Source organism: Camelus dromedarius, chromosome 13 (assembly GCF_036321535.1).
Source record: "Camelus dromedarius isolate mCamDro1 chromosome 13, mCamDro1.pat, whole genome shotgun sequence".
Taxonomy (NCBI): Eukaryota; Metazoa; Chordata; class Mammalia; order Artiodactyla; family Camelidae; genus Camelus; species Camelus dromedarius.
In genome coordinates, this window is record NC_087448.1 from 70,310,535 (window position 1) to 70,338,217 (window position 27,683).

The following is a 27,683-nucleotide window of genomic DNA, read 5'->3' on the forward strand; positions in this document are numbered from 1 at the left end:
TTTCATTTGCTCTGGAATATTCCCAGCCATTATTTCTTTAAGTTTTTCTTCTGCTCCATTCCCCGTCTCTAGCAGTTTGGGGATCTCAATTACACACCTGTGAGGTCATCTGGCATTTTTCCTACAGGTCCTGGATGCTCTATATGCTCTGCTTAGTCTTTTCTGCTCTCTGTTCTTCATTCTGGATAATTTCCACCGACTAATCCTTAAGTTAACTGATTCTTTCCCAACTGTGTTGAGTCTTCTGATGCCAAGGGCATTCTTCACTTTTGTTCCTTCATTTTTTATTTTTAGCAATCCCTTTGATACTCTCTTATAGCTCCTATTTCTCTGCTGAAATTACACATATGATGTCCACATTCTTCATTAGAGCCCTTTATGTATTAGTCACAGTTACTGTAAACTCAGTGTCAGGTCGTGCTACCACCTGAGCGTGGTCCTGACGATCACTCTGTCTCCTGGGTGTGTACTTTTTCGTATGCCTCAATTCTTTGTTTCTGAAAGCCAGACGTCTTGAGTAGGACAGCAGATTTATGCCTGGGATTTGGCACGCCTTTCCTTCTGAGAGGCTTTTATTGTGGGGATTTGAGTTAATCTAGTTAGGAGTTGGGCAAGCTTTAAGGTTTGCACATTGCTAGGGTCACCCTCGGTGCATACAGGTTTCAGATTCCTTTAGCAATACCTTGTGTGTAAGATGCGGACTGGCTGGCCAGAGGGTTTCCCCCGATATCTTCTCCACCCTCAGCCTTCAGTCTCCCTTTGCACTGCCCTCACGTTCCTGGCTCTGTCCCTTCCCAGAAGTGTTCTTCTGTTACTGGTTACTTAATACTTGCTGGCCTGGTGAAGGGTCTTTCCTTGGGGTTCTGACTAAGCTTTAGTCTCAGGCAGGTACTGTGTCCCTGGGCCTCGGGATGTGGCCTCCCCAGTGCTCCCGGCTCTCCCGGTGGGGGTGTTGGGTGTACAGTGGGGCTAGCATCCATTCCTGTTCCTCCCCCAGTTCCCTTCCCCTGCCTACAATGGGTTTTCGGTAATGGAAGGTTTTTGTGCTTTTGCCTCCAATCACATATTGAATGAGTCAGATGTTGAACCACAATTGTTCCTTAGGTTTTTCTTGTTGACATCTGAACCTTGAGAACTTGATGTCTGAGAGTAGCCCTAAATTCTGGAAAATTAGTGGGCCTCACCATGTCCCTGTGGGACTGTGTAAGCCCTTGTGCGCTGGGAGTAATACTGCCAATCTGTTCTCAGCACCAAAAGCTATTGTAACATGAACAGAAAAATTCAGTTGCAGGTTAAATCGTTTTGGCATAAATGTAGACGTAAAAAAAACGATTGCTAAAAATTTAAAAACTAAATTGTAAAATAGTTTTGCCAGAAGAGGAGGACTTCCTTCTTTTTAGTTCTTAGTAAGCACTATTTTAATATTTAATAGTAACACAGGAGTACCATGGAATTTTCCTGACACTGTTGTTGGATTAAACAATGGGCAGATGTGGTTTTCTTATGTTATTTTCTGTCTTTTCCATTCCTTTGTCTCTCAGTGCGTTAGTCTGGATATTTGATCCTAATGTATCTTCCAAATTTTTATTTACTTGCCTAAGTCTCATCTGCTTTTAAATCTTTTAAAGTTTTTAACTATATTGTTCAGTTGTTGAATTTCCATTTGATTATTTTTATATTTCTAGTTACATGCTAAAATTATTTAATATCTTTTAGTTCCTCAAACATTAATTTTAGCTGTTTCCAACTTCATGTTTGCTAACACCACAATCTGGCTGTCCTGTGGGTCTGTTTCTCAACTCTTTCTCTCTCCTGGCTTCTATTCCAGGCTCCTCTACCTACTCTGTTTCGTCTGAGTGTGAGACACTGTTAGGAAAAGCTAAGGCTCTGGTTGACGCTCTCTTCCTCCAGAGAAGCTCCCCGGGGAGGAAGCCAGGCTGGGGCATGTGCCCCTGACCAACTGTGGATGGAGGTGAGCTGAGGCTTGCGAAGACTGGTCACCGTCACTCCTAGGGGACAGCCCCTGAGGGTCCGAACTGCAAGCCCTGGCAGTTACTGGCCTTGAGTGCCGACCTTCCCTGGTGGCTCTGAGTCTGCCAGAAGCTCGCTCATCATTTCAGGCATTTCGTCTGTGATTCTGAAAAAGGTGTTGTCCTGAGGATGAGAGTGGAGTCAAACATTAGGCCTGTATCTCTGGCTGCCCTTCGACCTGCTACTCCTCACTGCTTTGGTTGCCTTCTCGTAACTTCAAACTGATTTTTAAAATAATGTATTTTCAGCTTTTTCAGGTGTTCTCAGCAGGAGGGCTTGTCCAAACAATCTAGTTTACCGTGGCCAAACGGAACGCTGTGTACAAGTGGGTGTTTGTCTGTCCCCTCCTGTGCAGTGCTGGGCCCTGGGGCGTGGTGGTGAGTGAGACCTTCTGGAGACCAAACAGGGACATTTTACTGTTCCTTCTGTTTTGTGTTTTCTCCCAGTAATTCCACTTAAGAGCAGCTCGTGCTGCTACATTAGTATTGTGACTTTGACCAGAGCCCACTGTGAGTGTGTCTGTCCTAAGCTAAGTGGACGGCGTGCCTGCTGGAGCAGGGCTGTCCTGTCACTCTGCCTGCTTTTGTTACGTTGCCTGCTCTGTCATGGCCACACACATCTGCGTTGGTCCCCCAGCACTCGTGCTTCTTGGAAAGTAGGACTGTGTCTTGTTCTGCATCCTGGCGAAGTTCCGTGCGTAGACTGGTTCCTCTGCAGACTTGGGTCCGAATGCACAGGTTAACGCTCGTGTCTTCTGCCTTGTCAGTCCATTTCAGACTCCCGTCTTCCCAGAGTTCCCTCAGCGGATCTGCTTCCTCAAGATTCCAAAATCCTCTAGACCAGAACACAAACACAGGTACCCAGAGAGGCTGCGCTGGGACAGGGCACAGTGTTTTGCTTTACACCGTGAATCTGCACCGGATGCAGGTGCAGATTTTCTTCTATTAGAAAACCCCAGAGGCGGTGCTCACAGTGGAGATCCTCCTGCGGGAGCAGCAGCGTGCCTAGCAGCTGGGCGCACGGGAGGCGTCGGCAGCTGCAGGGGTCCTGCTCTCGAGGCGGCCACAGCAGCCGGAGCAGGGAAGTCAGCCTGCCCCAAGCCTCAGGCCCTGCAGACAAACACCTGGACTTCAACGCAGCGTCAGTTCAAGTCGGGAAAATGCTTAGGGAGAGGAGAGACTTCCGGTCCGTAGGCGGGAGTCTGAACATTTAGGTCCAGGAATGGCTAGGATCGTCCCTGGGCTGCCTGAGGGCAGCAGATGTCCTGTATCAGTTCTTCAGCCAGCTTTAGACGTCACTCTAGAGCAACATGAGGACAGACGAGAGTGAGTACCTGCCACTGCGGGTGTTGTAAGTTGACTGCTACGTCACAGAACGTGTCATCCATTCACTCAACAAAGGGGCACCGAGGGCCTCCTCTGGGTCAGGTACTGTTCTCGAGCCGGGCGGGGGGCAGTAACAAAAACAGCCATTCCTGCTCCCATGCACTCCTCTCGTAGGCCTGTTTCCAAGTACTGATGTTTGTTTAAATACAACCATTTTTTAAATGTCAATTCAAAAGACGGACAGTGTTCTCTTAATACTTTTATTCTCTCCTGCATTTCCTAAGACGACCTTTCTGAGCATAGGACTATAAAATGTCCCCAGTCCTGGAGTTTGCACCATGTTTACTTGTGCCCAGATGTGGTCAGATGGCTTCTGGGGGAAATGGCTTTATGACATCTCTAAACATGTGGCAGGTATTTAGTAAAAAACTGTTGTTAGACGACATTGCTGATGATAAGTCTGTTTTATCACATAAACCTGAAGTTTTAGAAACATTCTGCAAAACGGTGAGATGGTAGGGAAAACCTAGAGATTTTGCAGGCAGGGGACTGTAATTATGATGTTGCTTTTCTGGAGGTCATTTGACTGGCAGCGCAGTCAAGGCTGTTTCTTCACCAGCTAGCACTAGACGAGGGGCCAGGCGAGGTCAATCTGAAGCCTCCAAATGAAGACGGTCAGAGGAGACACAAATGTGGGTCGAGTTCACAGCAGGTGTTTTAAGCCACGGGCCTGGTCAGGATTTCCTGGGTGAAGAGAGGGCTGCTGCTCCGTGACTGGGCAGGAGAGGCCTCTCCAGAGGTTTGTCACTGTCACCGGACTTTCCGGGACTGATTTGAATATTGATTTCTGGTCTTATCTCTATTAGAGTTTTTCTATTTTCTTTAGATTTATTCCCTTCTAGGTCTGATTTCTTAATCAGGATGTTTGGCTTGTTAATATTTTAGGGTTTTCTTAAAAAACCTTTCAAGAGTAAATTTCTAAGACCTGTCATAGTTGCACTCATACTGAGGTGCAGCATTTCAGCACTGCTCAGTCTTCCGGATCTTTTCACTTCCATTAGGATTTCACTTTGACCCATGAACTATTTGGAAGTTAATTTTCAATCTTTCAAGTGTACTGGGTAATTCTGGGTTTGTGATTTCTGTCCTGAATGCGCTGTTGCTAGGCAGAGTGCTTATGTAAAACGAGTCTTCTGGGCCAGTAAACCCTGCGCTGCAGCTGATGCATCGGCAGGGCTGGGGAGTGTTCTGTGTTTGGAAAGGGTGTGTTTCCAGCAGTGGAGGCCAGGCTCTCTCTCAGTCGGCTCCAGCAGATCAAGCTTGTTCCTTGTGGTGCTTCCATGCTTCCTGAAGTTCTGAACGTTTTTTCACAGTAATTGAGAGAGGGGTGTGGAAACGGCCCAGCAGGTCTGTCTGACTCTCCTTGATGACCTGTCAGTTCTTGCCTTTCCATACGGCATTCTGGGTCCTTCCCTTGGCTCTGTCTTGCATGCAGTTCATTAATTTTCTCTTCAGCTGCATTTATCCTACTGCTTAACTGACTGGGTAACTTTAATTCCAGTTTCTAGATATTCTAGTCTATGTTTTTCCAAGTTGTCCTGGTCTTTCTGGGTCTGATTCCTTATCCTGTTAATCAGTTGAAACATGATTACTTTACTAGATTCTGCTATTTTGCAGGCATGTGCGGCTCTGGTCTTTGTCTGTCCAGACGGGTCTCAGATGTTTGTGATTTGGGTGGTGAGTTCTCTTCAGTGGGGCTCTTCACTTGTGAATCCAAGGAGAGGTGAGGCCTCTTCAGCAGGTATCCTTCCGGAGTTTTCTCGAGTGTGTGTCTCCTGGTGTTATCACCACCGTGGGAGCTATTTTTAATGTAACTTTCTCAGTCTGTGAATGTCCGGACCACATGTGTAGTGTAATTTTGAACCCCAGACCTGGTGAAAGCCAGGCCCATGAATATGAATTCAGTGCATTAGTTTATTTCTTCCTCCACCGGGTAACCTTCCCCACTGGAGCCCAGATCAGACAGGCCTCCCTGTCTTGTCCCTCAGCACACGGGCTGTTTTTTGGCGTAAACCAGTCTACCGGTTCACTGAAAATATAGCTTTCTGATGGGCCCTGGATCCCACAGCCTCTGGCTCAGCCCCTCCTGAGTTCGCCCGCGTGCCTTCCCCGCCCCGACAGGAACAGGTCACTCCAGGGCTGGCTGCTCGGTCTGCGGCTCCCTCATTCACTCTGCCTGTGCTTTACCGCACACTCCCGAGAGCTCAGCTGCCCACTGAGAGGCCGGCTTGTCTGCAGGGAGTAACGCAGCTGCAGAGGGGGGACTTCAGGTCTCACATCACATGACTGGAACCAGGCATCTTCATCAGTTTATGGGCAGAATTTTTAATAGCATACATACTCTCTTTAACTTTCAAAAAATTTAGCATAAATTTGCCTATCCACCTTTGTCTTCAGGGTTATAAACATTTTCTGTTTTTAACAGTTCTTGTGGTACCAACTGGAGAAATCTGATGAGGGCCTATTTTAATTAAATTCTATTGTCAGCCACAGGTCAGTTTTCAGGAAACAAACACACAGACAAACCAATAAACAAACAAAAGCAGATATACATTTATACGAACTATCTTTCTAAACGCATCTGCTGGCCTTTCTGAATGGGAGGTAAACACAAGGGCTGCTGCGGAGCAGAGCCAAGCCAAGCGCCTGAGTCCCATGTGGCCTGGGACTGCAGGTTATGGGAGCAAGTGAGCCCACCATCCCCTCCCCAGCGCTTCCGGTGTGGGAGGGGAAGACGCACATTTAAGGACCAGGGTGACAGGATGTGGCTCTAGTACAGTGTTTGGCAAGAAGCAGACCAGCTGGTGGCTTTGAATGTTTAGTAGGACAGGAAGGGCAACCGTCACTACCCCGGTGATTCAGGTATGACCCCAGGAGCGTATCCTCATATCATTTAGAAATGCTGTAAAACTATATGCTAACTGTAGGCTTAAGTGGAGTACTTTAAATTTTATTGCTTTTTCGTGTCAAGCATTTTAAGTCAATTCTAAATAATTTCATAAAAGATACAAAAAAATTGCTGGAATGAGGGTGGGAACGACACATCCTCAGGACAGCAGCTGACGCCTGTGCCCCTGCTTCTCACCCCTATGGTCACCTGAGGAAGGGCTGCTATTCAAGCAAACAGCAGTAACCCTGGCAACTCTGACGTCTGCACCCCAGGGAGTCACATTCCACAGTGCGGTCTGCACTGGCTTTTACTTGGGAAGGTCTCTCTTGATTGCGTATAATAGGTTCTAGATTACTGCAGAACTCTGCTTAGGATTTATAATATGCTTAAAAAAATCTTTTTGATTTTTAAGGAAAAATATGGGCCTCTGGTTAGGGCATAGTGTACTGTACTTATTGTCTGCGATATTCGTTTCTTATTAACACGTGCCCTATTTCTTCTAAAGCAAGGTTTGTCTTTTTTTTGTAATTATGATGTCCATCTTTTGAAGTTTAGTCATAGCAGTCTGTTGATGTCATAGATTTTAAAGATTATGTTCTCGGAAGAAACAGTGAAAAGAAGTTGGTGGTGATGATCAAACAGGTTGAGACAAGAGACTTAATTAGTGCTGAGACAGAACTTACAATGTAGGTCACGTTCATCTTCAAGCTGAGAATGAATTCCTTTCTGCCGTGACTGCAATAGGATTTTAGCTCAAATTTCTTTTCTTGTCATGTCTTCCTGCTAAAACTGGCTAACTGAACTTCTCTGCACGTAAAATACCTTAAGTACCAAAGGCGTCATCTTTTTTTTTTTTCACTGAGGTGTAGTCAGTTTACAATGTTGTGTCCATTTCTGGTGTACAGCACAATAGATCGTACATATACACACATATATTCCTTTTCATATTCTTTTTCATAATAGGTCACTACAAGAGATTGAATACAGTTCCCTGTGCTATGCAGTAGAACCTTGTTGTTTATCTATTTTATATATAGGAGTTAGTATCTGCAGATCTAGAACTCCCAATTTATCCCCCCACAACCACAAGTTTGTTTTTTATGTCTATGAGTCTGTTTCTGTTTTGTAAATAAGTTCATTTGTCTTTTTTTTTTTTTTAGATTCCACATATGAGTGATATCATATGGTATTTTTTTTTCTCTTTCTGGCTTACTTAAGTACCTAAATCTTCTAATTTAGTTTTTCTTTCTTTCTGGAAAACACACTGAAGATCACATCCAGATATTTGGCATTAGCAAATACAGATTTTCTAGCAACAGGACACCTACTTAAAATGCCTGAACTGATTTTCAAAAATCAACGAAATTTCATTTTCCCCATGAAAATATTTGTCTTGGAAAATGCGCGCTGTTGCCCAGCAAGTGGGTAAACTTCAGAAGGCACCCCCGGCCGGGGCTTCCTCTGGCGGCGAGTCACCCTGCACACTGACTCGCGCTCATACGGCTTTTCCAGAGCAGTCCCGCTGGGCCGAGTGCTGTCGCTGGTAACTTTCACTGATGATAAACACTAAAGGATATACGTGATTTACTTTTTAAAATATAAGTAAATGAGAGTGAAAAATTAGGCCTCTAATACCGTCATTCAGTTTCTCCGTCTCAAGAGTGGAAGGGGAAAGAGGTGTCAGATGTAACCCCTGCTTTGTGTGACGCTGCTCTGATGACTGAGCGCCTCCTTTGACGTGCCGTCAGGAGCTGTGACATTTGGGAAGTACTCGGTGCTTTCCTTGTCCCCAGAGCTCTGTTCTGCTGCTCAGAATCCGAGCCAGTGGTTGCGCACGAGCTTACCACTTCTTATGGGCTGCACCTCTTCCACCTCCAGACAAACAGCCGTTGCTTTGAAAATGCTGCCAGAGTTTAATTAAGCAAAGTCAAGCTAATTACCTTCAGCCGTGAGAGCGTTTTCGCTAACCCTTCACAGCTGGTGGCCTTCCTGAGCCAGGCCGTGGAATGACAGGATGAGCCCGGGGGTTCTCACCTGGGGGTACCACTGCAGCCCAGACAGAGCAAGGTGTCTGTCTCCCTGCGTGTCTCCTCGCTGCCTCCACAGGCAGGGTGGCCGCAGCCTCTCCCACCTCCGTGATCCATGCACGGGTGTCCGTCCCAAGTAACAGTCTGTGGACCCCCTTTCTCAGACAAGCATGAACAGCGGGGAGATGGACTCAAGGCCTGACATGGACAGAGGCGTTGCAACCCTGGCCCAGCACACAGAACACAACCGGGTCACTATTAACAACAGTAGAACTTTAAGCAAATTCACCATTAAAACCCTTACATAATTGTAGCAGGTTTGGGTTTCCTCAGGTTCGAGTGTTCTTGCCTCTTTGATAATCAAACAATCTGAAGAAAGGCGTAGAATTTCAGGGGAGAATCTGCGGGACAGGCTCACAATGAGGCTATTCACAGGGCTCCTTTATTGGCTTCCACAGTATCTGCACCGTGCGTAGTCTCTGGCTTTGCTACAAGGCTCCATTTAAACTTAACCCATCTTGCAGACTTAACTGATCCAGGAACCACTCAATACAACCAGCCAGCTACTGTAGCTTTTCCCCTTTGATAAGGGGTTTAACACAATGAGCTTCACAGTTCTTAAATGACTCCATTTTTTCCCCGTCTTTGAGAGGTGGTGCTTATGTGACCTTTTGTTCTGAGTAAAATTTCACATGGTTTGATTACATTTTTTAAAAGTACAAACTCAATATTGACTCCTCACCCTCAGAGGAAAACTTAAAATCTCGTAGATGGTATAGAAATGGAACTCATGTCACAATGTTTACACAGCTGATTTCACCACATTAGATACTAACTTAGGTGTTAAACTTGCAGACACTACTTTTGAGGGTAACCCTGGTGGCCCTGCTGGTGGCAGTGCTTCTGCACTGCACCCCGACTTGGCGCCCTTCTGGTTACCTGCTGGTGCTTGTGCCACTTCTACTACAAGAGCTGGTAACAACCCAGGCCGCACTCCGCCAGGGTCCGGCGGGGAAGCGAGTGGGAGGCCCCTGAGGATGTATTTGGTCTCAGACCACTGGGAGTGGGGCCAACACTTTGGATCACAACTCAGAATACTGGGTCTCAAACTTCAGTGAGCAAAAATCATCAGAACATCTGATTAAAAATGCAGATACTCGGACCCACACCCAGAGTCTGATTCAGCAGGTCTGGGAATCTGCATCTTTAACAAGTGATTCTGTTGTCAGACCTTACTGAGAACCATTGTTTCCAATTCACCAGGGAACAGGGGAGTTCACAGACCCTCTTGGGTAGGAGTGACCCCCGGTGTGATTTCCCGGGTGGTGGCAGGAGGGAAGGGCGCCCAGAACGTCCAGTGACGTCCTGCTCTGTTCCGCTCCCATCCGCAGCAGGGCAGCACCCGCCCTGAGTATCGCAGTCCCCAGGACACGCCTCACCTGTGCGCCTGCACGCGGGTGTCTGAGGACGGCGTCTCACTCACCCCAGCTCCACACATAATCAGAACTTCAGAGCAGCTGTTATGTCTTTAATCCCAATTTGCTTCTCAACCCTCCTCTCCTACTCCTATTAATTTTAGAAATAGAGGGCTTTTTCAAATGATTTCCAATTAGAAATGAATTCTTAAAAAGTCTTCTGGGAATTGTGGATGTAACGTTTGCTCATTTCATGAAGATACGATTCTTCCTTGAAGATAAGCTGATCTGATGAGCAAGACGGGGAAGGCAGGCGGCGTGGCTACTGCTGAGGCTTACGGCGAGGTGCCTGGAGCACTGTTGTGTGCTCTCTTTGTGACCCCACCCCCACGCATTTTTTTATTATGAGAACTTTCAGACTGACAACTGACACGAAACCAGAAAGTACAATTCCTACGTATGCATCATCCAGTTTCCAGGTACCAAGGTCTGTCATTTTCGGGCAGCTTTTGTTCTGTTCTTAAATGTTGCTGATGGTTTTCTAATTGGTTCATTTAGGAAGGAGTCAAATGTGAGGCGCTTTGCTTGGGTCTGAGTGTGGTGACCCTGAGGGGTAACCTGAAGGTGTCCTTTTCAGGAGTGTGTTCCAGAAGACCTAGAACTGAAGCAGCAGCTGTTTGCTCAGCTGGATGGAATCATGGACGATGATGTGGTCTTGAGCAGCTCCAGCTCCTGCCTCCTGCCCTCCAAGCTGTTCGCTGGCCTGGCGCACAGGAAGCAGTGCCTCGTGGCGCACCCCGTGAGTATATTGAGCTCACCTGAGATTGAGTGACTCTCATTTGGGTTTTGGGGAGCAACACATTTTGACTATCTGCTAGTACTTTTAACTGTTTTTTTTTTAAATTGAAGTATAGTTAATTTACAGTGTTGTGTGAGTTTATGGTGTACAGCAAAGTGATTCAGTTATACATATATATTCTTTTTCATTATAGGTAATTACAGGATATTGAATACAGCCCCCTGTGTTATATATACAGTAGGACTTTGTTTTAACCACTTTATGGAGATCACATAAATCAACTTGTACAATTCAGTGGTTTTTAGTGTACTTAGAGAGGTGTACAGTATCAGCATTTTTTAAAGGAATTTTATCCAAAAATTCCTTGAGCTGTTATCTTGTATCTCGTGCATCACGGGGTGGAACGAGCAGACTCAAGTAACTCCTGGTCCAGCTGAGGAGAGAGGCTGCTAAACAAGTAACTGCACGGCCAAGGAAAGGGCGCTACACTAGCACACAGTCCAGGCCAAGCGGGATTCTGCAGGCGGGCCACCTGCACTGTGTGCTTCCCTGAGCTCAGGTCAGAGTGGGGTCATCTGTGCTGATGGGCCCCACCCGGGGCTCTGGGGAGCAGCTCTGACTTAAACCTTCCTTCCTGTGGTCCCTCCCACCAGGCCTCGTCACTGACTGGCCGGCTTACTCACTAGGAGTGCCTTGGGAGGAGGTGTGTTGGCACGCAGGCACTCAATCTTTTTGAGGTTAACCTGTTAAAAGTCAAGAAAGGGGAATTAAGAGTGGGGGTTGGGGGATCATTTGGTGGGCATCTGAGGACTGAGTGGAGAGCCGGGACAGCCTGCTAGGACAGAAAAGTGAACACGGCTCCAGCCACAATCAACAGGATGCGTATGACAATGCCACACCCTCTGCACCACCGGCCACCGAGGTTAAAGGTTGAGAACACCGAGAGCTGCCCGATGGGGGCGGACCTGGTTGGGCTGCTGTGAGAGGCTGGAAGGAGCATAAGCAGAGAGCTGGCCAAGCACAGGATGGGGCATGCAGAGTTGCCAGGAGAGCAGCGTGACTGGCAGGGCACTCGTACTTGGGAAGCAGGAGGATGGTGACAGGAGGCTTGGTGATACTGGGGCTGGGGAACCATGAGAGCTGCTCTGAACAATCAGAACTGCTCAGGCACAGAGCAGCGCTGTGGTGTGGTGGAAACGGGCCCTTGGAGGATAAGCCGAAGGTCCTTTCTGCAGTGAAGATGGCTCCGAGAGGCGGGCAGCTCCTTCACAGAACCTGAGGGCAGTGTTCCAAGCATGCGTGAAAACAAAGGGGAGTCACAGATTCCTGCCGGGTCTTCTGTGCTGAGTAGAGGGACAGCCTGGATCACCACTGACATGCCTGACTGCTTCTGGACGTCCTGTGCTGAAGTCTAACAGAAAATCTAAAGAACAATTATTTTAAAAAAAGAGAACAGGGATGAAAACCAAGCATTTCCTAACCACTCAGTCCAGGGGAAAGCAGCACCAAGGGGACCTTAACTGGAGCCTCCAAACCCCAGATCCCACGAGGCGTGTCACGTCTTCGCTTCTGTGACGTGTCTGTGTCCATCCAAAGGGCTCTCAGGAAGCATGAGCCACTTACTAGATTGTCACTTGGTTGCTTCAGTGAAAAGTGAGCTTCTTGGCCAAGAGCTTCCATCTATAACCAGTGCTTTTACTTCTAAGTCAGTTTAAAAAACAACTGAATCAGATTGTCCCCAAAACACCTCCTAAGTCCTCTGCCCAGACTCTCTCCACATCCCTTCATTTCATCCCCCGCTGGGCCGGGCCAGGCCCCACCTGCCCTTCTCTGCTGCACGAGGCAGCCCGAGCCCTGCGGGGCGGCCGCCCGCGCTAACTGTGCGGCGTGGCGCTCGTCTCCCTCACACCTTTCCGGCCTCGCTCGCGTTTACTTAATCAAACACAGACAGCACAGAGTGAGGCCTTAATTTAAAAATTAATCTCTCATTACTTTTATAAATAATTTTAAACCAAAACTGACATTAACCAAAGCAAATCACATCACTCAAACTGACTGTCCTTGGAATTTTACCCCTTCTGGCTCACGCTGCCTACTTCTGGATCTCCTGACCTCTGGGGGAAAAGTGCCTCGATAATCTAGAACCATCTATGATTTTTAGGAGCCACAGAGTTTTCCGTCCCCCTCCAGGCCAGACAGGCGGGAGAGGCTGGCGCTCTGCCTTCTGCTTGGTGCGCAGCCACTGGGGTTCTCTGCCCGACAGGAAACAAAACAAAGGAGGAGGAAGCCTGCTCACGCCTCTGAAGGACCTGGCAGTGGGTGCTGGGCGAAGGCTGCCGTCTCCACCGGCCACACCCACGCGCCCTCGGTGCCTTTCCGGGTGGGGGTGGGGTGGGGTGGGGACTCTCGGGTCCTCCCGGCGCCCAGGTGTTTCACAGACCGGTTCCAGGAAGGGCCGGGCTCAGGAAGAGGGGTGATGCCCCGACAGCCCTCCCCTCCAGCGCCTCTGGGCTGCCTGTGAGGGGCGAGGGGCTCAGGGTGGCCACGGGTGGCTGGAGGTTTTTGCTGACGACTGAAAGCCGAGTTTGGCCGCAGTCGCTCCTGGCACTCGGGCTCCATGGCGGCATCAGCCAGAGCCGCAGGTCCCCACGGGCAGTTCTGGCCGCGCTTCACAAAGGCCCCGCTCGTTCCTTCCATCTTCAGCCGGCGGCGCGGGCGGCCCTAGCGCACCACGCGCTCTCTGCGCCGCCCCTCCTCCGACGCGTGCTCCGCGGCGAGGCGGCCGGGACCACGGCCCTGAGCGGCAGCACCTCCGGGGCGCGCAGCTCCAGCGTGGCTGCCTGCTCGGCAGCCGCAGAGCGGACGCGCGCCCGGAGGGAAACGGGGCCCCGCCCACAAGTGCCGGCCCGGCCTCGCCCCGCGACGCCGCCTCCGACGGGCGCTCGTGTTGGTGGCGACGCGAATGTTCCGTGTTTGCGTCCCCCGCGCGCTGCCAGCTCCCGCCGCTTCTCTGTCAGGAAGGCGGGGTGTCGCTGATGAAAGGGCTGTGCTCTGAGAATGGTCACAACACCGAGGGAGTGAGGAAGAGGAGCCCCCCGAGGGGGAGGCCCGCCGCGCGTATGTGCGAACGAACCGCAAACCGGTGCCGCCTTTTCCTGGGAGAAGGGACGGGCTTCCTTCCCTGAGAGCCTGCTTGGCTAACCTGCTGCACAGAACGCGGAGCTTCTGTTGGGCAGCGGGGCTACCCTGATCACGTGCCGCAGGCTCCGCTCCAGACCCTGGTCAGTGGAAAATCCCTCCTCCCGCTGCCCGGCTGTCTGAGCGCTGAGCCTCACAGGCCACCACCCCCGTGCCTCCAGCAACGCTCGGTCCCGCTCTCCGCTAGCCCCGGGACCACCTCCCTAGCCGTCCAGAAACCGTCTCCTCTTCTCCGTGTTTTCCCCCAGTTCTTGAGAGCATGCTTCTCACAGCGAAGGCCCCGACCTACCAGCCCCGTCGGAGAGAACAGCGTGTCAGTAGACGGCCTTTCCCCTCCTTTTCCATAGAGCCTCTTCGGTTTCCTCGTCTTCTCTCCCTTCCCTCCTCTCACGTCTTAGGAGCACCTGCCGTAATCTCCAGGACCCCTCTCTGAGCCTGAAACAGGGACTGATTCTCTGTCACAGGACTGAGGTGCTCTGACTCCCTCCGACCTGAGTTTAACCCATGACAGGTGGAGTGTGTGCCTGTGGGGTGCCCAGGGGAGAGCGTCCAGTGCAGAGTTATAAACACGGGCCTGCAGCGGGCGGTGAGACCTCAGCATCCTGCTAGCAGTAGCGCCCTCGGTGCTGATGAAGTCTCCCAGGCGAGTCTGAGAGCGGCACAGAGGGAGGCCAGCGGCGGCGGCCTGGGGGCACCAGACAGTGCGGGAAGGATGTGTGAGCAAGCTGTACATAAAAATGCCCTTTAACTGTTTGTCCTAATCTGTTTTTGCTCCTCACCAGGCTCAGTACCGAAGAGACCCTAAGCCCAATATCCCTGCTTTACAGTAAAGAGAAGTTCATCTAGGGCACACGTGCTTCCAGTTCTTAGAATTCTGATCTTTAAAAATGCCAGAAGTTAAACAAACATTACTGTAAGAATTCAGTGATTACAGGCAGGATTCAACAAGTGATTCAACTAAGGCACTGATTTATAATTTACCTGAAACAGGAGCCATCCTCTCCTGCTTTCTGAGAGGGCTGAGAGTAGGCTTGTCTGAAGTGTGTGGACCAGCTGCCTGTTCCAGGCAGCCCTAGGACAGAGAAATTCTTCTCTGTTCTGTAGAAGTCATTTTAAAGTGGATGGTTCTTGTCGTATTTGGTAAATGTGAGAATCTACCAATTTTCAGTCGTGTGGAAGAAAAAGAAAAGCATGATCTGGGGAAGTCTAGTGTGCATCTGCTCACTGGTGCGGCTAACCAGCAGCCTCTTCACATGTAGAACTCTCTTTGAGAATCAAGAACGGCTTCCCAAAGTAAACCAAGAAAACCAGAGCCAAAGGTTCAGTGCTGGGCAGGCAAATGCTTCCTTCCAATGAGGACAGTCTCTTCCTGTCTTAGACTGCACCGTCACATCAGGGCTATAGAGGGCTTCTGATATTTTGTGATTTCTAGGTAGGATGTGATTGGGGAAGCAAATGTTTGAGGCGCAACACGGACAAATTAAGGATCATTTTTAACACTGACACAGTAGAATGGCAATGACTAGCTGGGAGAGGATGGCTGGGGCGTGGGGGCAGGGCAGGCAGTAGCCCAGGAGGTCTGGACATCTGGTAGATATAGAAACCCCATGGAAGGTCAAGGGTTTGGAGATCAACTGTAATTGTACAGGACGGTCATTTGCACCTTCAAATTTCAAGCTCGATGTTGGTCATTTTTCTTTAACAAAACCATGCTGTTCTGTACTCACGTTTTTTTTTCTCCCATTTGTGAATTACTTTATTTCTCAAGCTTCTTGTCATTGGATGCTGAGTCTCGAGGGGCCTTCATTCCAAAGTTGAACCCGCCCCCACTGACCATTCAGGAAGGTGGGCCAGGTCTGCCAGAATGACACCCCAAACTCCAGAGCCATCCTCTTGATTCTCTCCCCTCTGTCTCTCTCCTAAGGTAAACCCACCCTATTACGTCCCATTGGTTGAGCTGGTCCCACACCCAGAGACCGCCCCCGCGACCGTGGACAGAACTCACGCCCTGATGCGGAAGATTGGACAGTCCCCGGTCAGAATCATGAAGGAGATTGACGGCTTCGCTCTGAACCGCCTCCAATACGCAATTATCAGCGAGGCCTGGAGGCTTGTGGAGGTGCGTGGGCTGCCCTCTGTCCCCGCAGCTGAGCAGAAGGGGCGGGCGTCTTGGGGGTCCCCGCTGGGGTGGGAAAGGCATACAGGCTCCATCCCACTGGCTCTATTCTGGAGACCACAGGCAAACTTCTCTCTCAGGTTCAGTCAAAAGGCAATAGCAGTCAAATGTCAGGTAGCAAATTCAGCACTTCAGAGAATCCTCTGCACGGCAAGTCACCTGCTATTCAGGTGTGATGGCAGACTTCCTTCTCGCCCTTTCTCGTCATTACCAAGTAGTTATCTCCGTGACTTGCTGCGTTTTCCCAGTCTCAGATTCTTCCCCACAGTGTTATACTTTTTCAGGAGAAAAATTATATTTTGAGTAACCTTGTATCCTCTAAAGAACCCAATTTATTTCACGATCTTGAGAAAGAAACAGTGAATGACCTTAAACTTGTTAGTAACATGCTCTTACATATAAATAGAAGATTATTTACATCCTCAACTTTTAATTAAAAGATGTTACACGCGATTTTCAATTGCCTGGCTGCGTGCACTGCCATCTGCATTGTTCAGTTGAGGGGCCTGGTCCCTGGCAGGTAGGCGTCAGAGCAGCTCCAGGCCTGGGAGTGGAGCCCAGGGTCCAGGCTCAGCCGGCCAGGTCTCCACCACCCACTTTCTGATGCTTCCCGGCTTCTGCCCGGGTGAGCAGGGTGTTCGGCCGGCACCTATCCTGCCGCCACCGGGCCAGAGTGAGCGAGGAAAAGGGGGCCCAGGGTAAACCATCTTTGCCTGGATGGACCCACAGCTCCCGTCTTGGCTCCCAAGCATGCCCAGCGATCCCAGCCCGAGACAAAACAAGGACGCTGGCCACTGTGGGACCCACGCCTGGCGGAGTCCCCACCAGGAGCCCAGACCTAAAGTCCACCAGGTGCAGTGTGCACGTGACAAAGTCAGAACAGGCTACAGAAATGAGATTAAGACAGTGGGACCAGAACCCCGAACCCCCAAGCCGCTTTTGGAGGAAGTCGAGAACATAATTCACTTAAGAAACAAAGACTATGTACAGACAGGGTTGCGGCAGGTCCCCGTCCCCAGGCTGGGCGGGGGTGGCGGGGACCAGAGCCCCCGCGTCCCCGACCCCGCCATGCGCGCAGACCCGGCCCGCACGGCGCTTCAGCTGCGGACGCTGGGCCCGCAGGCGGGGCGAGGGCAGAGGGTGCGGTGGCCCAGACGCCGGCCGCTTCCCTCGGGCTCGCTCGTTGAGGGCGGCCTCCCTACTCACCGCTCCGGCGCCCGCTGCCAGGCTCCTGGAAGAAAACCGCGCCGCTGGTGCTCCGCCCCCACCTCAGGTACGGAGGTCAGGGAGGCCTGCGCCGCGCACAGCCCACCTCGTCGTGCGCGTCCGAGTGCCTACGTGGGGCGTGTGCGTGCGTGCTTACGTATGTGTACTGTGTGCATCTGCGTGCACCAGCGTCTGTGCGTGCGTGCGTGCACCCACGTGCCTACGTGGGGCGTGTGCGTGTGTGTACCATGTGCGTGCGCGCGCCGCGACACTCGGGCCCCGAGCCAGGACCCGCAATCCAGGGTCGGGGCCCGAGTTCAGCTCAGCACGTGTAAGGGCCACTTAGGGTAAAAGCAGCCGCGTGGGGAGCGGAGACCGCCACATCCTACGAGTCTCTTTTCCAGGAGCCCCTGGGGCGGCCTGGACCTCCCGCTCCGCGGCCCGGCCGGGTCCCAGCGCGGGAGGCCCGCGGGAGGCCCGCACCCTCTGCCGGGTCAGGCTGGTCGGCGGGGCCTGTGGGGCGGCCTGGGCCGGGGGACGCGGGACCCTGTGCCCAGAGGTGGCGGGTGGCAGAGGTTTCCATGCAGACCAGCCTCGCGGACCCGAGTGAGCCCCACTTGGACTTGGTGTGACGGCTCCTGGACATTGCTGGATCCGATGTCTCCAGTTTTGTTAGGCCGTTTTGCGTCTAAGTTGGGAAGACATGTTGATCTCTATTTGAACTATGTTTTCTTGACTTTGGTGTCATGGAAATAACGCATAAAATGGGTAGGGGAGTTTCCCCTCCTCTTCTGTTTTCTGGAAGAGGCTGGACAAGTCTTGTTAACTTCCTTAACTGTTGGGTAGAATTCTCCAGGGAAACCACCTCAGCCTGCAGAACCTCTTTCTTAGGAGGTTATAACTGCGAATCCAACTGCTTCAATGGTTCTAGAACCATTCCGATTGTCTGTTTTGTCTTGACTGACTTTGGGTGGTTTGCAGTTTTTGAGAAAAGGGCCCGGTTCCCACGAGTCGCTGAGTGTATGGGCATAAAGCTGTCGGCCGTCTGCTCTCACCCTTGCAGGGGCTGCAGGGCCCACAGCGACCTCCCTGGGCTCATCCCCGAGGGGGGACCTCTGTCTTGTCGGCCTTGCTGGACGTGTCTCAGTTTCACCGCTTTCTTGAACAAAAGGATTCTCGTTTCGTTGACTTTTCTCTCTGGTTTTCCTGGTTTCAGTTTGCCTCACTAACTTTGGAGGGTGGTCCTTATCACCTGCAGCCGAGCGCGGGAGGGATGCCTGAGGGGACAGGCGGGGGCATGGGGAGGCCCCACGCGGGGCTGTGGTTTGGGGAGCAACCGAGCGCGGGGGGAAGCGGGGAGCCCCTTGTCTGTCCTGCACCCAGCACGACACACGCGGTCTTGTTGCTGCCCCAGCCATGTGCTCTGCCCGCTCCGAGGGACGCGGGGCTCCCGGACGCCCGTCTGGCCACAGCATCGGGTCAGTCCAGTGCTTGTCGGCTTGGAAATGCCGGGTCGATGAGTCTGGCTGTTGCCCCGGAGCCCGAGATCCGGTACCCGGGTGACGAGATCCTGTTGGCCGGGAAGGTGATCTGCAATCCATGTTCTTGAATTAATGAGCACAGTAGGGGAGGCGGTGCTGTGATGGTAACTTCCTCCCGAACAATAGCGAGCTTGTGCTGCCGGTAAATTCTTGCCCCGTCGGGGGAAGGTGGGCGGAGGCGGCAGCGGTGAATCACGGAGCCGCCGGCGGCAGACTCTCAGCTGCTGGGAATGTGCTGGTGATGATGAGCTTGGAAACTGCTTACCTGGGGTTTTGTTCCTCCTGAGAAATGTGAGCTCCAAGCTGGATTTTGCTCCTCGGGCCGTGATCTGCAGAAATTCCCTCTGGTGTCTTGTCAGGGATGGTCCGTGGTCTGCACAGGACCCTCTGAGAGATTCCAGACCTTTGTCCTTGAGGTTTATTCTGACATGGATGCAGCTGTTTAAGGACTTGTTTCAGCTAATAAAATGCATCTCAAAGATCACGTGGTGAAATTCACAGATAAGGCGTTTTGTGGTAAAGTCATTCAGGGGCTTCCGTCCTAGTACCATGACAGTGCTGCGTAGATAGTTGTAGATACAATATAAAATACTATGTAAATAGTTGGCTTTCATAGCAAATTCATGTTGTGCTGTTTGGAACTTTATGGATTTTTTTTAACTGAATATGTTCGATACACGATGGGCTGAGTTTGAGGGCCAGCTGTGTGACACAGGAATTAACAGTCAGCCCAGCGAGCCTCTGAGCTTCGTCTACTCACCAGTAACTTCAGCTTGGACAGTATTTTAAAGTTTACAAAGTACTTTCCTTTACATTTTTCATGATTTTCAGATTTTTTTCAGATCATCTGAACTTAAAACCACGAATAAGAGACTTACTGTTATTTTTGCCTTTACAAATTAATGCTTTGATCATATTGCATGGTCTGGTGGGGATTCAGACCTGTGCCCCCTCTGTGCTGCAGTGTCTGCATTTGTAAGTGGAGAAGACAATGGACTGTTCCTTTTTGGGGTCTGATGAGGATTGGATGGGGTTGTGAATGTTAAGTGCTGGCATACAGTAATGGTTTAGTCAATGCTACAGGTTATAGTGATGACAGGGGCAGTGACGTTTGTGGAGTCCCTGAACCCGGGGACGTGCTCTGAGCTGAAATGCTCACATTCTGGCTGTACAGGTGAGGCCCTGGGCCCAGGATGGCAGCTTGGGCTTCGCTGGGAGCTTGTTTGAAATGCACCACCTGCAGGATTGGACTCTGCATTTTATCATGCCCCCCAGGGGATTCACTTGTGCAGTAAAGGCAGAGAAGTCCTGGCTTGCTCCCTGAGACCTTGGCCTCAGTCTTGATGGATCGAATTACAGCTGTTCTAAAATACACTTTCATTTTTAAATTTTTAACATTTTAGTTTTATTGGCAGCATTTTTCTTCCAAAATGGAACAATAAATACGAATTTAGCTTCCAGTTGATGGAGTCTTAACTTCCGTGAGATAGTGTATTCTACCATCTTTTTTATTTGTCTTTTCTCCTGTGTTTTTCTGTGTCTCTTGTTTCTGACCCTCTTTATCTCTGACAAAGGCTCGTAACAGATAAACATGCAGCTCCAACCAGCTCTGCTTAGTGGAAAGACTCGTACGTGGTCCCTTGGTAGACGTGACTTCTAGTCCTAGGTTTATGACACTGAATACCTCTGGTTATCCCCAAAAAGATGTGAAGATTAATTTTTAAAAAAGATTTCATTCACTTTTAATTAAAACAGGAACACATCAGAATGAACGAATGCTAGGTTTTCACTGCTCCTGCAGAGCGAAGCTGGCCTCCCTGGGCCCAGCCGGCAGCTTCCTCGTCGTGCTGCCACACGTGGCATCAGGCCTCCGCATCTACCTTTGATTTCTGGAGCAGGGATGCAAACTGTAGTCTGGTTCTGCTCGTCTTGGTCGTGGGCCTGTGTGAACACAGGGTCCCTCCCAGAGAACAGCCAGATCGAGCAGGTGGCCTCCTTTTGCCTGAGGGCCGGCCCCTATGGCCGCTGGGAGTCAGATGGCTCTCGGGCCGGTACTGCTGGCAGGTGAGCGGGCCCCACGTCGACCCCAGCAGGTGACACAGGGGACCGATGAGTCCAGACAGGGTTGGGGGAGGTGACCTAATGTCGACTGGGTGCTCTGGGGACCCCTCAGGTCTCTCCCGTGGGCTGTGCACACGTGGAGGGAGGCAGTTGTTTGATTGTTTCAGAAGCGGGTGGACGCGTGGGCCCTGGACTCAGAGTCCGAGTTAGTCCTGGGACGTTTCCCTCTCACACACGCAGGTTCTGGGGAGGAAGCTGGGTCAGAAGGTGAGCTGCCTCCATGGCCATCCTCTCCCAGGTCTGGGAGGGGCTTTTCCAGGAGTGTCTCCCTGATTGGGACCCTGCGACTGAGTGCCTGCCAGGTGCTCTCCAGAAGGCAGACTGTGCAGACGGGCAGTGAGGGGGGAGAAGGAGAGTGGGGTCAGGCCCAGTGACGTGCTTCACAGGCTTTGGGATCAGGTGGGGTGCGGAGCCTGGTGCTTGAGGCCCCAACAAGAGAAAGCTTGTTCAAAGTGGTGCTTCCAGGTGGGGAAGGTGGGGCTGTTTCAGAAGTCTGTCTTCAGAGGGAAGATGCTGAAAACGGCAGGGCCGCCTCGGGCTGTGGCTCACCTGGAGGGTGGCCAGTAGGAGAAGCTGAGGCTCAAGCAAAAGTTCCAGAACATCTGCTCCCTGGTGGCTCTCGTGGTCTGATCCTGTGAGCCATCTGTCGGAGGAGCAGCAGGAGGCTGGCTGCTGTCCCAGGGCTTGGCCATGTCCCCTGCCCTGGGTGGTGCTGGGCTTGCCTCCCAGCAGCCTGGCCGGGACTCGCCACCTCAAGCCTCATCTCCTCCCCCGGCGTCCGCTCCGAGGCTCTGGACCGTGCGTGATGGGTGTGATTCAGCCTCTTGTTGCATCAGCTCAGCGTGTGCAGTCAGCTCTTCCCCGAGCGTACATGTCTGCCCGGGTCATTCTGCAGGAATGTTGGTGCCCCACTTCCAAGAAAGCACGTGGTGCCCGGCAGCTCATAGACCTGGCACAGCCTCTGAGTGACAGCGGGCAGCACCTGGCCGTCTTGTCTTTTTCACCTGTTACAATGCTGTGTCTGCCTCACCTTTTTCCCGGAAGGAGGTGTGCATGTGGATGGGCACATCGGGTCTTTTTCACTCTTGCTTGGGAACTGGTTTCCTGTTGTGTGTGGGAGACGCAGTTGTTTGATCATTTCTTTCAGAAGTGAGGAGCGTAGAAAACTAGGCCATGTCAGTGTGTGAGGGACCGACTCCTGCTTTAGTTACTTTCTCGTGAAAGACGGTGACTCATCATGGTGGTTCTTAGCTTCAGCTTCACCACCAGTCACTACGTTGCTCTCTGTACCATTTGTTCGTAAGGGCTGCAGGGGTGGACCTTCTAGGGAGGGTCCGGTACCCTCACCCATGCTTGACTGACTCCTGCTTGGGGGTGGTCCTCATCTGGCTCCCCACTGAATGTCTCTGGGGATCAGGGTTCCAGCCCGTTCCCACCTCCTACTAAGGAGACTGAGGCGGCCTTTCTGTAGCCCCTTCTCCTGGCCTCTGACAGGGTGATGCTGAACCAGTGTGGCTTCCTCCCTGCCCTTGGATGTTGCATTTCATCTCCTGATATGTAACCAAGCAGAACCTTTTCTGGCTCCTGTTTCTCAGTTAAGACAATGGATTGAAGCCTCGACAGCTCCTGTTGTGGGGAACTTGTGTGTACCCTTGCAGATTCCTGGGGGCAGGTTTGTCTGTGTTCCTGGTGGTGCTGGTGCTGGCTGAAGAAAAGAAGTGTTGCACAGGAAAAACTTGAAAACTCAGGACCAGGTGTGGTGAAAAGCGAGCAAAACAGAAGATTAAAAGCTGGGAATCAGTTTAAAAAATTAGCCAAGGAAGTTGGCATGAAGAACGTGAGAAAGGCAGATGAACCGAGGGCATGCAAACCCGTGCGCTGAATAAAGAGCTTCCATGTGAGGCTGGGATGATGAAAAGGAAAAATATTTCTGTGTAGCTGATAATCAGTAGAGGAAATAGTTACAGGTTTCATTCAGCAGGTTTTGCCTTCCTGAACTGTGCGAGACCTCCACCCCCACCCCTTCCTCCCACGTCCCCTAAGAGGGCCAGGCCAAGCACCAAGGTTGTTACTTAGGATGTGTCTCCCCCTCCTGTCCTCACCCACAAAGTGCCAGACCCTCGACGCCAAGCTTTGAACTCCAGTCCCCTGTACAGATCGGCTGAGTGCCCGTCACTCAGTCAAACAGGCTGCTGTCACTACTGTTTCTGAGAAGGTATTTTATAGATGTGGTAGTGTCTACTGTCACTTGACTTTAAGGAGATTATTCCCAGTAATCTGGGCGAACTTCAGTCAGTTGAACAGCCTTAAGAGCAGAAGTGAGGTTTCCACCAGCAGCTCCTGCCCCAGATTTCAGGGTCCCGCTGCCCGCAGTTGTACAAGCCGAGTCCTTGACGGAAATCTTGCTGCACGTATGTGACTGACTGGTTCTGTCTCCCTGGCGGGGGCTGTGACACATAGCATGTCAGCTCTGCACCTTGCTCGTGGGGCAGCCCGAGCAGGCCGGGTGTGGGGTGTGTGTCCAGGCCCTGAGTGTGTGTTGCTAACAGAAGTGGAAGCAGGAAGGTGTTGAGTAAAGGGGGCTCCTTTCCACTCTGGCTGGGCTCTCCTCGCCCAGTTTCTGACTAGCGCTGATCACAGTGTTCGTTGCTCTGGGACTTGGGAAACTTTTAACCACCTGGGGCTTTTCCTTGAACGTGTGGCTTGAGAATTTTACCATGAAAGGGCGGAAGTACCGATGGCCATACTGACATGTTAACTGGACCACAGACACAGCAGTGAGGTGGGGCCTCAGCCCTCAGACTGCTGGACGGCATCCTGACTCTGAGAGGTGTCACCAGATTCGTTCAGCTCCGGCTCTTGGCCCTTGGTGCCGCTGCGGTGATTTATTCGGTTACTGGTAATCCTCACACGGAGGCCGCAGGTGCCACCAGGCTTTTGGAGCGGAGCTCACCGCACAGCCAGGCAGCTCGAGCATCAGAATACCCTGAACGTGAGTGAAGCTTCAGTTCAGTGCTGAGTGCTGCGGGGTGAACTGGCTGTTTGCCCTAGGGGTGTGGGGTCCTGTTCAGTGAGCATCTGGGCTGAATTATGACCATTTCTCTTCCCTGGATTTAGCTTCTAGGTTAAAAGCGCAAGCTTAGAGAAGCCTGCCTCAGAAAATCCAGAGCGGGGGGAGCAGTGAGGAAGAGAAAATCTGAAAACTTTCCCCTTTTCTAACTTGTCGATGGCTGAATAGCACCTGATGACAGCTGGCGGCCATAGTAGGTGAAGCCAGGACACCTGGGACGCCTGGGGCCCGATGAAGTGCGGCTCCGCCCACCTGGGGCCGCGTTGGGTGCTGAGGCCCCTCTGAGGCTTTGTCTCATCAGGTCGCCGTTAGCTCGTGTGATGCTTACAGATCAAAAATTAACTACTCTTGGGTGGCTCCCTTTTTGGTATTTTGAAGTCCTTTTGAAGTCAGCTCTGAAAGTACTGAACTCAGCTGTGGAAGGAAAGAGCCAAGACAAACAGCACTGCAGGCGGAAGGCGGCCTCCAGGCCTGCGCCCTTCTCAGCTGGAGCGAGAACTTCAGGCCGCTGGAATGTTGACCCGGGACCGGGGCTGAGGGAGGGTCTGCAGGCCCCCGCGGGGCTGCCCTTCCCCACATTCCAAGCCTCAGGGAGTGGGGACGCCGCCGCAGGGGCCAGGACCAGAAGCCACGTTTCCTGCTGCGTTTCGTGGTGGTTCTGGGCAGCACGCGGCCCTTCTGTGCGTGATTCCCCAGTCCCCCAACGCAGCTCCCACACTCAGCCCCTCGGGACCTGGGACCAGCCCTGCCATCGCCCCGGTGAGGCTCCTGGCGGTCGTGGACAGTAGGCTGGATGCGTGAACTGAGTTTTACACACCAACCAGGAGGGGCCCTGCAGCAGCCCAGGTTGTGGGGAATCTGAAAAGCACAGAAGCCTTGAGTCCATTTCCAGGAAGGTGAAAACAGGCTAAATGCAAACTCTGTTACTCAGGAATGTGGAGAAATGGTTGTTACAAAAGCCAGGTTGTTAGCCTCCCTGGAGGAGGGAGACTTATGAGTCAGGAAGCCGGGCTCAGGTGTGGCTGCAGGCCGCCCGTTGAGTCCTCCAGCCTCCGTGGCTGTGTGCACCCAAACGTCACACACGCGCACACAGCCACGCGGGAGGGGCCTCTCATCCCACGTTTCTGAGTCGCACATGAGTTGCCCTGCCCTGTGTGGTGGCGCCGACCCCCCCATCTCCCTCCCCCCATCATGTCTGTGGCCCAGACACCCATGGAGGCCTGAGGGCACGTCTTCCCCCTTGGCAGCTGGGTGACAGGTGGCGTGGGATGCGCAGACCTCAAGGGTGACCCGGAGTCTGGAGGGGGTCCCTGTGGCCCCGGGGAAGGGGGATGTCCTCCAGCTCTGGAGCGGGAGGGCCTGGCCCAGACCCCAGATCAGGGGCTCCTCCCTGTGGCCCGCGGGGCAGCCCTCGGAGGACAAACTTTGATGACTATCCGTTATGGCGCTTTGGAGGGTGTATGGGGATCCCGCCCTAGAGAAGTGAGGGTGAAAGGGTGGTAAAGCAGTGGTCTTCCCAGCGAACTCACCCGCGCTGCCCTGTCTTCGCCTAGGAGGGCGTCGTGTCTCCGGGTGACCTCGACCTCGTCATGTCAGAGGGCCTGGGCATGCGGTACGCCTTCATCGGGCCCCTGGAGACCATGCACCTCAACGCGGAAGGTATGCTGGGGTTCCCTCGGGCTGCGGCGGGAGTTCCGTGCTGGTTAGTGTTTTCGTGGGTTTTGCCAACATCAATCTGGGTCTTTTCTTACAACGGAATAGAAACAGTATCGTGCAGGAGACAGGCCAGCCTGGTAATTCACAGGGAGGGGCTGGGACGGCCGGCTGAGATGCCGGGCCACTAGACCACGCGCCTCCGGGCGGCGGAGAGCACCCCCGTGAGAGTGGAGCGGGTGACGCGGAGACGTGGCCGCGGAGCCCCAGCCTCAGGGGAGACAGCTGCGTGTCCTGAGGAAGCTGGTGAGATTGTGCAGAGGCAGGAGAAGCAGACAGGGCTGGAGGAGGGACCGCATGCACCTCTGCTGGAGCATCTGCCGAGCAGGAGCGGCTCCTGGGTGCGTCGCGGGGCTCCTTCCGTGGGAGGGGGTGCTGGGGAGGGGCTTCTGCGGGGGGCGGGGCGCGGAGGTGGGGTGCTGGGGGAGGGGCTTCTGCAGGGGCGCAGGGCGGCCCGGCCTCCATGGCCCGGGAAAGAGGTGAGCCTGAGACTCTAAGAGAAAGAGAACTTGAGAAGGGCTAGCATCTCCCAGGAATGAAGCCTTCAGCCAGACTTTACTCGATTCAAAAAGGAGACATCATTTGAAAAACAAGCAGTAAAACCTACAACAAATTAAAACAAAATAATTCAAAAAAGCTATGCATAAAGCTCTGGGACAATGTCACAAGATGTTATTACTGTTGCTGTCTCCTGGTGTTGAAATTATAAGTAACATCCTTTTGCTCTTGTGTTGTCATAAATTTCTACAATTATTATGTATTGTTTCAACTATTACATTATTAAGTGTAAAACATGCAGAAGGAGAATAAATCTTATATTCAGCTCCATGGCCTACATTTGACAAAAACGTTAAGAAACTGGAACTTCTCCCGAAGGTGACCAAAGTAGTATATGTCTGTCTGTCCCTGTCCCTTGTGGGGCAGAACCAGGCTGGAAGACTGGACCCCGCAGGGGAAACTTTCTAGAGCCTGGTGCTGCTGTGCAGGGGGCCCTGCTGCGTGGGGTGAGCAGGGTGCTCAGGTCCGGGGAGGCTCCTGCAGCGAGGTTGGGGTCGGAGTGGGGGACCCCGGGAGCCACTGGGCTTAGTTGGTGTGGTTCCACAGTTCAGTCAGTTTTCACCACAGTCATTAATGAGGTAATTTCAGTGAGTAAGTCAAGCAGTGCTATTAGACACACTCTCGCCCTGGGGGCACTCGTGTGGTTCCGAGTGGGCTACAGTGTGTCTGCGGAAGCGGCCCCGTCGCCGCTGGTTCTCCCTCCAGGACGCGGCTCTCCCCGTGGGCGCCAGGCTTTTGTGGTGGGGCAGCCCTGAGCAGGGGGTGTGCAAGGAACAGGCCTCGTAGGAGTGAAGCGGAAGTTCCCAAGTCCGTGAAAACGAGCCCCTGGGTAATTTCAAATGTCTTTTCAACCAGCATCTTAAAAGTGATGAACATATTTAAGCATTTGAAATGTATGTAGACACTGCCTGGTAACCACCATGTTTCTCTGTTCCTTTTTTTTTTCCTTGAGAAAAATAAGATAATTCAGGTATCGAGAAACTGATGGGGAGAGGCTGAGAACAGCTCTAACTCCCAAACAAATAGACACAGAAGCCAAGGAAACCAGAAACTCAGGAATCAAATAGTGTGCCGACAGGAAGGAGGCCCACAACAATTTTTTAAACAAAGCAGATGTGATAAGGAAACCTAATTGGCTTCATGTGATACTGGAGGACGGATGTAGATTTCGACTTCAGAGCATTCCAGAGCCCAGAGGTGGACAGTTAGGAGGTCTGGCTCGGGGCCAGCGGGGATGTGGGCGTCCCTGACGCTGTAACCCCGAATAGCTCAGGACTGCAATACGGAATTCTTCTTTTCTTCCTGGTACAGTTTTCATAAAGCCGGCCTCTCAGGTTAAGGCTGGTTATCACTCTTAAAAGCTACAGTTTATCTAGAAGTGGTAAAGATATTTTAGGGTTTGTTTTTAGTCTAATAAAATGTCACCTGAGGAGCAGGAGGCCGGCACCCTCCCTCGGCCCTCAGCTGCTTGTCGAGGCAGCGCCGGGAGGCACCAGCCGCGGGGGCCCTGCTGACTCGCCAGCTGGTGGTCTGGTGCCATCCGTTTACTGCTC

General features: G+C 52.0%; 1 protein-coding gene across 5 annotated transcripts in view; it reads left to right on the plus strand.

The window, feature by feature from the left end:
* The window catches only part of CRYL1 (crystallin lambda 1), a 78,498-nt gene that overhangs the window by 46,700 nt on the left and 4,115 nt on the right, over window positions 1-27,683 (plus strand). For 4 of the 5 annotated variants that reach the window (XM_064493293.1, XM_031465700.2, XM_031465701.2 and 1 more), the window contains 3 exons: window positions 10,386-10,547; window positions 15,670-15,864; window positions 25,413-25,518. In XM_064493293.1, coding sequence (XP_064349363.1) covers window positions 10,386-10,547; window positions 15,670-15,864; window positions 25,413-25,518 — 463 coding nt within the window. The remainder of the gene's footprint in view (window positions 1-10,385; window positions 10,548-15,669; window positions 15,865-25,412; window positions 25,519-27,683) is intronic. The other variant, XM_031465702.2, reaches the window with a different exon arrangement.